This window comes from Gallus gallus, chromosome Z (assembly GCF_016699485.2).
Source record: "Gallus gallus isolate bGalGal1 chromosome Z, bGalGal1.mat.broiler.GRCg7b, whole genome shotgun sequence".
Taxonomy (NCBI): Eukaryota; Metazoa; Chordata; class Aves; order Galliformes; family Phasianidae; genus Gallus; species Gallus gallus.
The window spans coordinates 81,921,241-81,931,833 of record NC_052572.1 but is presented as its reverse complement, the minus strand read 5'-3'; the positions used below and the strand labels follow the sequence as shown (position 1 = coordinate 81,931,833).

At 46.4% G+C, this 10,593-nt stretch overlaps 1 protein-coding gene and 1 pseudogene across 2 annotated transcripts; both read right to left on the bottom strand.

The window, feature by feature from the left end:
• LOC112530752 overlaps positions 1 to 10,593 on the bottom strand; it is a 584,651-nt pseudogene that overhangs the window by 55,887 nt on the left and 518,171 nt on the right.
• On the bottom strand, positions 5,116 to 7,481 carry LOC121108433. 2 transcript variants are annotated; one of them, XM_046905851.1, is made up of 2 exons: positions 6,884 to 7,481; positions 5,116 to 5,161 (listed from the first exon to the last, which is right to left on the bottom strand). In XM_046905851.1, exons 1-2 carry the CDS (start codon positions 7,462 to 7,464, stop codon positions 5,140 to 5,142), a joined length of 603 nt encoding a protein of 200 aa, XP_046761807.1. In that variant the 5' UTR covers positions 7,465 to 7,481; the 3' UTR covers positions 5,116 to 5,139. The 2 variants fall into 2 exon arrangements, with proteins under 2 accessions (XP_046761807.1, XP_040512043.1); XM_040656109.1 differs by lacking the exon at positions 5,116 to 5,161 and adding an exon at positions 5,629 to 6,739.

Genomic DNA, 10,593 nt, shown 5'->3' with positions numbered 1-10,593 from the left:
TTGATACCAGAATCTTATGTCTGTTTCGTGTCTGCCAGGTATCAGCACTAAGCTCCCTCTTGTCTTCTCTGCATCTGTCCATGACAAACCCTTACACAACAGCTTGCCCCAGGAGTGAATATGGCAAGTCCTCAACATTCCCAAATTCCCTGATTTTTCTACAGGAATGTGCAACATGGCAGCAGGAAGCCTCTGCAGAGCTGTCACCATGGCCTTGTTAGCACACACAGCAGGGGAACTGGGACGTTAATGTGTTTTCCTGCATCTAAACCTCATCTTTAGTACGAATCCAAATACACTCATAGAGGAAACGGATCTAAGAGGGAATTGAATCACAGGCATTCAGATATTCAGCACTTAATCAGACATAACTCAGCACTTGAGACTGAATAAAGCTATACTAATATGCTTACATGCACATGCAGGGATTCCATTCTACAAGAGCAACATGGGCACTGTATGCACATACTGAGGAAACAGACCTATCCACAGAGTGCCAATGACTGATCTCATGGAAGGTTAGCAGGAACAGATGATGAAATTAAAGTCTCTTGACTACGTATCAGAGGTGGGTGAGCATAAATAGCTCACTGAGGAAAACAGCTAACCTTCCTATTAAAATGCATTAAGCTCTCAGGAATCAGATTTGACTGAAGATACATTTCCTCAAAGACGACAGTCTACTTTTAACTAAAATGACTTTCACAGACAAGATCGGTGTTTTTTCTTTACCTCAACAGCTGACCAAAACCGTCTGCCTTGGAATTTTGAACATGGCGATGATTTGTCTTTCACAGTGCTGGTCAGAAAAAGAGGAAGAGGAAATAAGGATTTTGCTTGACCTGAAAGTAAGACAAACAGACAATTCATCTCTTAAACACCAATGAATTACAACTATGGGATTCTTTCAGCAGTGACAACCAGAATAAAGGTCTAAGGAAACAGCTGTTAACTGAAACTCCTTGCAATACCCAATGGAATTAGCTGGTGGAAACACTCGAGTATGTGTTTAATGGATTCTCAGCAAAACAGCACTGCTTGTAACCAGACAAACATGCTGCATCAGGCTTAGCAACACTCTTCTCCCAGCTGTGTCTTAACCCCACATCTACCAGACTCTTACCAGTTATCCCCTCTCTAAGAGTGTCCAGCAATAAGCATCAGCAATATCAACTATTTCAGGAAAGAAAGGAGGAGTCAGGAGTAGAAGGGGGAGCAGACCACCACAAATAACACAAGCCCTCAGATACTCCAAGTTAAGATCACAAAACCAGACTCTGGGCTGTGCCCCATAAACTAAGAACTTTCCATTTATGAAAGCTTTTAGTTACAGGAGCAAAAAAGCATTAAGTCGACTGCGTAGTTACTCTTGTCAGAAAGAGTTCATAAACATCAATGTTTGGTAACTATTCCTACAGAGAAACAGTAGAAGGCACATTTGTTCCGTTTGCTCATGGATGTCTACAATATATTTCACCCACACTTCTGGGGAAAAGGTACAGAAAAATAGAACAAAGGCCAAAAATATAGGTTAGGTTGCAGGTAGACTTGGTGGTCTTTAAGGTCTTTCCCAGCCTCAGCAGTTCTCTGATTCTATGACTAAAAATAACAATTTTAAAAAGTAAAAAAATAAATTCCCAGGGACAGCTTACCTTTTCGGATACAGAGGGATAAAGACATCCTCCTCTACAGACTGCTTCATCCTCAGGACAACCGTGTTAATCAAATCCTGCCAAAAAAAGAGAAAAGGAAAAATATTAACACATCCTCACAAGAAAAGGATCTCACCTTCCACTTACAACGGCATTAAAGACCTGTGAGCAAGTCTCAGCTTTAACCATCTTTTTCTTTTTCTTTTTTTTTAAATCCTCTTGGATAACGAGATTAATGTATTTTCCAGCTATGAGGTTCTATTAAAAAAAAACACAACAAAGCACCACAGCTACTATACAAACAGAACCTTATCTAAAGCTTCTTCCTGAAGTCAAGTGTGGCGACTGCATAAACGTTTGCTATTACTTCTTTTCATGCTAAGGGCCTAAACATCAACTTAGTTTCACCTACTTTATGCTGGATAAACTCCCAGATTTACATGAGAATAAAACCAGAACTGGGCTAAGTGTATGTTACAGTGAATGTTTACAGTGAAGTGCATACACTGCATCAAGAACTTCCTTCCCCATTACCACAACAGCCTTTACCTGTTTTGCTTGACTGCATTCCCTTCTGGACAGGACTTGTTTTTCAAACACGTTATCACAAAGCTGTGTAAGGTTCTCAGTCTGTGAAGTCGATAAAGGATCCCACACATTCTTGACAAATGCTGAAAAACAGGAATTATTTCATTCACGATTTCCAAGTGGCTATCTGCTCTAGTTTCAAGGAAACAAACATTCAAAAAGCTAAACCTTTCCTTTGCAGTAACCTTAACAAGTAATTGTAACTATCAACATCATTTTACATGACCACTTATTTAAGGTTTCATTACCTAGCTGCAGTGAACGTTCTCAAGACAACCTTAATATACCTGTAATTTTTGGCAGGATAGTTTTTTCAATCACTCTAGGCAAAACTTCTTCATCAGGATCATCATCTCTTTTTGATTCAGACGGCTTTTTGGCATCGCTGAATCCTTCTACAGCTCTGAACCAGGGCATCCTTTTCAGGTCTGTAGAATTCTGCTGAAAGATCATTCCCGTTAGTTGTTCAGCTGTCAGGATTGAGAGAAAAAGCTCCATGCAGAAATATACCTAATGATACCAAAAGATTCTCATTTAACAGTTTTACATGGATTCTAATCACTGAATGGACCAAAGCAGCAAGCTAAAACTGAATGTAAAGCTAGATTTCAGAGGGTTAATAAAGGTGCAAGTGATTCATATACAAGCAACCTGACAAGAGGAAAAGATGTCCTCCTTCTAGTTAAAACTCTTATCTCAAGCTCTGGAATGCCTCTATAACCCACGGCAAAGCTCCTGTACAGAAGTCTTCCCTGCAAGCAGCATGCCCCCGTCCTGTCATACTTTGAGATGCCAGAAATAGCCACAGGCCTTGCCAGTTAACAAAGATGAGTACATCAGAGTAGACAAGTTTGCAAAGACAGTACAGACCAGAAACGTAGCGGAGCACCGCCTACCCAGAAGCCCAGAGGATATCAGAACACACGAACACACACACACAATTTTTCACAAAAATAAAGTCTGGTGATGCACCTACCTCAAGGGGACTCCAATTTATTAACTGAACTCTGACTAATGGATTTAAAAGCTTAGGCAGGCAAAAACCGATGTAAGCATCGCAGTAAGAGTCGGGAAACTTCTCTTTCCACTCCTGGAATTTCAACAGGATTTTTCTGATGTCACAACAATCTGCACGGACATCTTCAAAGATTTTCTTACTCTCCTCTAAAACGTTATCTATGGATAATATTCAATAGGAATAAGAAGAAACAATCACAGAATTTATTGAGGCATAAGCTGAACAGTTCATGCACCTACAGAACAGAAGAAATATCTTTATGATAACAGCATTTCTGCTCCATCTTTCACACCTCTTACACTGAAATGGGTTTTAAAACCAGCACTTTTTCAGGAAAAAAGAGGTACAGAAGACCACAAAAAGACTTCTGCGGTTTTGAACAACTGCACAGATTTAAATACCCATTACATTTCATATTTTGTATGCCTCTTAAAAGCTCAGACAGGAAAATCCTTCTTCTGTTATTCAGCAAATACGCATCGTGCCTCTCCCAGCTCCTCGTGACCTGCTCACTAAGGCAGTTCAAATCTCAATTTGAAATACATTCCAACTTTGGACAAAAAACTGATTAAACTAAAGAAGCCTACGGTCCTATCTATTCTTCCTAAGGCATTGGTCAGAATTGTTTAAATGCATTAATTCTATGCTGTAGAAAATAAACGATATAACATTCAAAAGGAGTATTTCTTCACTCTCCCTTGAAAATCCTTCTCAATACGGGAGGAATTTTGCTCTCATATCCTGACCAACCTTTGCTCTTCTGGAATTCAGTCACCTCTGTCAGAGCCAGTTCTTCATCACTCGGCATGCCTTCGTGGTGACCAGCTGTTTGTGAACGCTCTCTCAGCTGCCGCCTGCAAGTCCTGCATTCTGTAATGAACTCAGGTGAGTTATTCACCACGTACGTACGTAAAAGAAAGCTCAGTGATATACTAAGAACCCCCGGTGAGAGCAATAGCCTAAGGAAACACGGTGAGGAAGCAGAAGTAAGTATGCAACCCTAGAGACACAGACTGTAACAGTAAGGTACTTTGTGAGCTGCCAAAGGACATTAAAAGCATCTCTAACGACCTTCACTTCACCACATTCATACTAGGAACTCCCCCCACCTGAAACACCAAACATCTAACATGGTACTCCATACTATCCCTGCCAGAGGTAGTCTGTAAGAAACTACTGCGCTCTCAACAGTCCGTCATCTCAGTTCTATGTAGCTTATGCAACAACTTGCATGGAAACTGTGACTGCATCCAAGTCTCACTGGGGCTAAAAAACGTTAGTCCTGGCACCACATACCGTAAGAGCAGGCAAAATCAACAAGAAAATTATATTTATATGTATTATTTGCATACCATACCTCTTGTATGTAATTATTGGCATTACTTAACGTTAAAGGTTAACAGTTTGCTTCAAGCAAAGTTTTATTACGTCATTTTTCAACCAATAAAACTCTTAAGTCCTTACCTGTGCCTAAACGGTGATGAGTCAAGGCACCAATGCAACTGGAACGGTTTCAGAGCTCCCAGTAACTTAAGGTCAGCAGCAGACCCCGACGTTCAAAATGTAGCACCTGGCCTACGCTGATAACAGAGGGTAGGTTAGATGTTCTGATGCACCTATGAACATTCAGATTCCAATCAGCATGAAGAAAACCCCCCATTAACAAACAGATGGTTTCCATGTACCTTGAGCTTTGGAAAGGAAAGGCATTTTTGCACGTGTGTGTATCATCTCGCTTAGTAACCGCAAGGATTTACCTTCATCCCTGTGTAAGTAACAGGAAGCAGATGCACACTTACTACAGTTAGATGTAATTATACGTACCTTCGATGCTCACACATTATCAGAAGCTTCATCTTTTCATCACTCTCCAATCCATCATTACTTGGTTTGCCATTCCCAGCTACCAGAAGACAGGAACAAGACAAAGAGGTGAATGCAGAACACTGACTCTGCTTCTGCTCTTCATTTGGAGACTAACCAAAGTAAATAAAACCTCCTGATGAAAAATTCACAGTGTCCAGTGTAAAGCACAGTCAGTATTATCAGTGAACTGTAGGACAGCTGTGGCTGTCTCTCTCCCCTTCTTGGTGACACTTCCAGCTGTGCTTCCCAGAGTGCACACACACTCAGAGTCTGCATGCTTTGCACCCACCCCACCTGCACACCAGTTAGAACCAGAAAGGGCTACATCCCCGAGCTCACTCTTCTCAAGCTGCTGCCAGTTATCAGTCAATCCTTCCTTGTCCTCCTGTTCTACAGTGCCTGCGTCCCAAACAACCTAATATCTACTGGAAAACTAACTCAGTTTCTCTTTTCAAGTACTGATAGACAGCCACTGAGATCAGTAATTCAAAACTGACCGAGCATTTGGTCATGCTATATTCACCATTCTACCACGGAGAAGTGATACTACGCGTCCTACTTCGGTAAGGGTTTCAACTAGGACATCTAGTACAGTATGCCCACTGACAACAGAGCCTGCTCACTAGAGTTTTTTCAGGCTGTTTAAGACTGAAAGCCACTAACTGAATGCCAATTGCCTATTACAGGACTACCTAAGACCCTACCAAAAAGCGTTCAGCGGGACACTATTGGTAGAATTAGTTTGCTTCAATCTGCCTTTGAACACCTCGCCATCACAGGAAACATCTCAACGAAACCTCGTACAGTTATGTACAGTTACATAAAAAAACACGTCAGGCTGCAGCACAACTGACAGTAGTCAGTAGACCTTCATCGAGGCCAAACTCTGTGCAGCATCTTCCAACCTTCCATCTTTTATTTTTATTTTCTATTTTTAATAGTTAAGGTTTGCAGTTAAGGAAAGCAACACAGCAGATAACATAGACAAGTCCTCACGCAACCCAGCTAAATACCAACTCAAACCTACTGTAAGATCCTTATTACTAGTCACATGTTGCAAAGCAAATACATTTTGAGATCCCAAAACTGAATGCAAGTCCCACCTCCCATTCAGCTTTAGGACACCCTGGTTACTACACCTGAAGAAAACTTCTTCCAATAACATTCTGTTTTTCTCCATCACAACCCAGGTGAGCCCACAGCTCAAGCCAGCGCACATATCCTACCTTAATCATTTTAGGTTACTGTGAGGGGTGGTCTATTCCTCCTTTGTTTCCTGTGACACTCAAGTTTCTGATAGAATTGATTCATAACTGGTCATCTCTCATCATCAATTCCAAATAAGAAATCTCATTTTTGCCTTGAGAGAATGCAGGTTCATCATCTTAAAGAAATGGGTGGCAGCGAAGGGAAGGAAAACACACGTACTTTTTCATTGAAACAGTTTACTAAGTTCTCTACGTATGTTCTCATGCCCCTGTAGAACCTGTAATTCATAGCAGCATCTGAAGGCTTCTCTCATTCCTGGGCAGTTATCTTTGAACTGTCAATGCTCTCCACGTGTTTCTCATACTCCCTCTGGTGGGCACGGGGCACATCCTGCAACGATGCCATCCTAAAAAAGAACACACTCAGACAACTAAAACCACGACAAGCCAACAGTTAACGCATTCCTGAACATTTTCCACCTACAACAAAGCACAAAATCCTTGCTAATAGCAGCACCTGCATCGGAGCAAAGAAGAACTGCAAGACTTACCCATACCAACATTTACAGAAGCACTGTGTGTGGACAAGATTCATGCTTTGGAAAACATCACGGGACGAGGCGGTGCGGGTCAACGTCGATCCGCTCGGAGTCGTCGTTTCCGCGGTCTCTGGCGCCCCCGCGTGGCCGATCGGCGGAATGGCGGCCGCGTACGTTCGGTGCCGCAGGCAGCGGGACGCGCGCCGAAGCGCTGCGCGGACGTCGCCGTCGCTCTGCGCGGCGCATCCGCCGATCTCCGTCACGCTCAGTCCTCCGAGCGGCAGTGCGCGTGCGCCGCGGGGCTGTGTGCGCGGTGCTGCATGCGCAGCGCGGTGCCGAGCCCGGCGGGTCCTGGGATGCTGCGGTGCCGGGGCCGCTTCACGCCCGTACCGCGACCGCCGATCTCCGAGCCGCTCGGGTTCCGCTATTGCTGAGAGCGCTTTGAAACGGCCGGGGGACGGCGCGGGGCTGCGGGGGGAAGGGGACGTCTGCTGGTCCGCCGCGGCGGAGAGCAATTTGGATGGCGCCGGGCGCTCGGGGGCAGCTGTGAGCCGAACCGGTCCGCTCCCGGGATGGGCTCGGGCATCAAACATCTAGTGGAAATAGATGAGGGGCATCCTCCTGGTTTAGAAGGAGGAGATCGCTGAGCCGGCGGTCCGAGAACCGGCAGGAGCGCTTAGGAGCAACAGCTGCCGATTTGGAGTTGTCGGGCGCATGCTCGCCGGGACCTGGAGGACTAATCACAATAGAGAGCGGCGGATGAGCTGCACAGAGCGGTTACGAAGCCACTTCCGCATTCCTACGCGCACGCGTTGTGCCGCCTGCAGGACTGAGCAGCGGACAGCGGCAGTTCCGCGCATTGGCCACGAGGTGGCGGCAGAGACCGCGGAAAGAACCTCGACGGGATCGATGCGGCCCGCGGCGCAATCGCTGGCGGTCAGTGCTCTGTCGATATGACGGGGGAAGAACACGGAATGAGAAGTGGGGGGCGGTGGGGGTGAAGACGAAGAAAACAGAGGGAAACTCCTCCAAACTCAGGAAAGCCGTGCTAAGATCCTTACAAAAAGAAAATAATAATAATAATAATAATAAAAAGTTTAAAAAAATTACTTTTTGCCAGCATCTGTTGCACTGTTTTTAAATATTCACATACCCAAATTTAACTGCCCAGTACACAAATAAACACCCAGCACAGAATCTGGCACTCCGTGGTCCTCCCAGAGCTTGTTACTGCTTTTTAGGCTGCCCTACAGGTATTCTGTCCTATCCCCTTCATTCCCCTGTGTCTTGCCCCCTTCCTTCACCCCGTGCCTTCCCCATTCCTTTTCCAGGCTTTCCCTTTCCTTTCCCCGCTTCCTTCCCCACGCCTTCCCCCTGCAACAGCCCCATGTTCTGCTGCTGTTCTCAGCTGACAATCCTTACACCACACTGTTCAAACACATCGGATCAGACTGCATACTGGCACTGATATTAAAACAACAACAAATACATACAGTATTATGTGTGGATAACAAACTCCTACCTGCTTGAAGACCAATAGCAGCTCCTCATCCTGCAGTACGTCTCCCGTCTCCCGTGCAGGGATTTGGCATCTGCAGTGGCTTCGCAACACTGGATTTGAGTCTTTGACTTCCACCTCAATCTGCTCGACAGCTCCCCCCCTCAATCTGCTCTTGTGCTCCAGAGAGAGATCCAAGGCATGAAGAGGTGCAGTGCAACACAACTGGATAACGCTCTTGAAGAATGGCAACACCTGAGCAACACAGAGGAAGGTAGAAGGAATAAAAGGGCAAAGCAAGGCAAAACCTTGGGGAAAGAAAGGGAAAGGTGAGAGGAAAATGTCACACAGCCTGCAAGGTGCCCTAAAGAGCCATAACAAAGTCTGGCAGCACTGCCGTGCTGTGCAATGAAAGATTTGTATATTTACACGGTCCTTACCTGTTCAGGCAACCAGTCACCTAAGTTGGGTTCTGGGGAATTATGGGACATGCAGCTTTCCAATCCTCAGCAGCATATGGACAAGCAAGGAGAAGGACAAAAAGGATGGCAGAGCACCATCAACACAGACAGTACATGTTCATGCAGACTCGAAAACCCACAGCTTCCTGGGTTGTTTCTGCTTTTGTAGCATTTGCGTGCTGCAGATGAGGAAAACGCTCTGCTGTTTGAGTCTTCTTCTGCAAGAGCCACCTACAGGTAAATGGCAGCTAACCTGCAGACCGAGCACTACTGCCTGGCGTTGGTCAGGGGGAGCTCCTCCTGCTGCTGCTGGATGCTGATGCTGACAGGGCTGCAGATGCTCTGCAGGGCCAGCTCGTAGCTAGGAGCCACGAATGGACACGGCGGGAGAGAGGAGAGAGCTGGTGGGGACCAGCCGAGGCATCCCTCACTCAAAAGCATCACAAAGCCACAGCCATAGCACGGAAGCTGGGCATGATCATGAGCAGCATCCCGGATGCTGGAGATTCTTTGCTACCATACACTACGGGAGCACAGCTCTCGCTGCAGGCATCCCACAGCCAGACAAATGGGAACAAACCCGCAGCTCTGCTACACGCACAGCCCACAGCCATAGCCTTGCAACATGAGCTGCCTTGCTGTTGCTTGCATCCATCCCAATCCCTGGGAATGAAGACTCAGAAGGCAGTCAAGGCGTTGATCCAGCACCAGCGTGCTTTTATTCATTCACAGCCAGGAGGGCCTTTTGGTGAGAGGTCCGGTGTACAGATGGGACTCATCCTTTCATGTTCAGGAGAGAGGGGCTCAGAGCTCGTGCTGCTGCCCGGTGCCTGGGACTGGAGCTCTGATTCTACGTCCCCCTCCACCAGGCTCGGCTCCTCCTGGCTGACGCTGACCTGCTCCTGCATGGAGCTGCTGCTGTCGGGGCACTCGGGCTGTGCTTGGGCTGGGCTGCACTGCAATGGTGCCCCGTCACAGTCCAGCTCGGTGACTGTTGTTTCTGGCAGGCTCAGGTCAGCGTCTTCTGCACCGCCGGGAGAGATGAGGGCTTCCACCTGGATGAGCACCTTCATTCCATCACTGGTGTTATACGGAAGGCTTTCATCGGAGCTGCAGCGATTCATGCTTCCTAGCAGCTCTGCATTGATATAAGCACACAGTGAACCATCGCTATACGCTCTGGCTCTTCTGCGTGGACGAGGGCTCGGTTCACCTAGGAAGGAGTAGATACACAGGCAAACAGTTAGTGGCAAACTTGCACAAGCTGAATGATGAGAGTGGTTCTTGAGATTTTCTATTGCAGTGGCAGCAGGACAAAGCCAATAGGACAATAGCAACAGGAGGAGCACTGTCTCAAAAGGAACTGTTGCGCTTTTGTTGTGTGTCTTTCTCTTTTGTGTGGACTCCAAGCATGAATTCGATGGCGCTGACAAGCAGGGTTTTGACAGCTGGATGTGCACCCTTACCTGCCAGGACCACCACCTCTGTTTCCGAGGGCTCCCTGGCATCGCGCTGCAGTTGGCGTTTGGCCACAGAGGATGGTTTTCTGGGCCTGAAACAGGAACACCAACTGCATGCTGGGGATTCCTTCACCCTGCTGGGTGGACTTGGTCTGGAGGGAGAAAAGAGGGAGCGGTGTGAGTCGTGCATGGTGCAGGGTGAGGGAAGAGCTGCCCTGAGCTCTTGCCAACACTTGCTTGTTCCTAGCACTGCCTGGTTCCTGCTGAAACACAACTTAGAAGCTCGCTCTGATTCACATGGTA

Coding starts and splice junctions, on each gene's coding strand:
- LOC121108433 (XM_040656109.1), bottom strand. CDS start 7,464: ATGTTTGATGCCCGAGCCCATCCCGGGAGCGGACCGGTTCGGCTCACA. Junction 6,740..6,883: donor TTCTGTAAATGTTGGTATGG/GTAAGTCTTGCA, acceptor GTTCTTTTTTAG/GATGGCATCGTTGCAGGATG.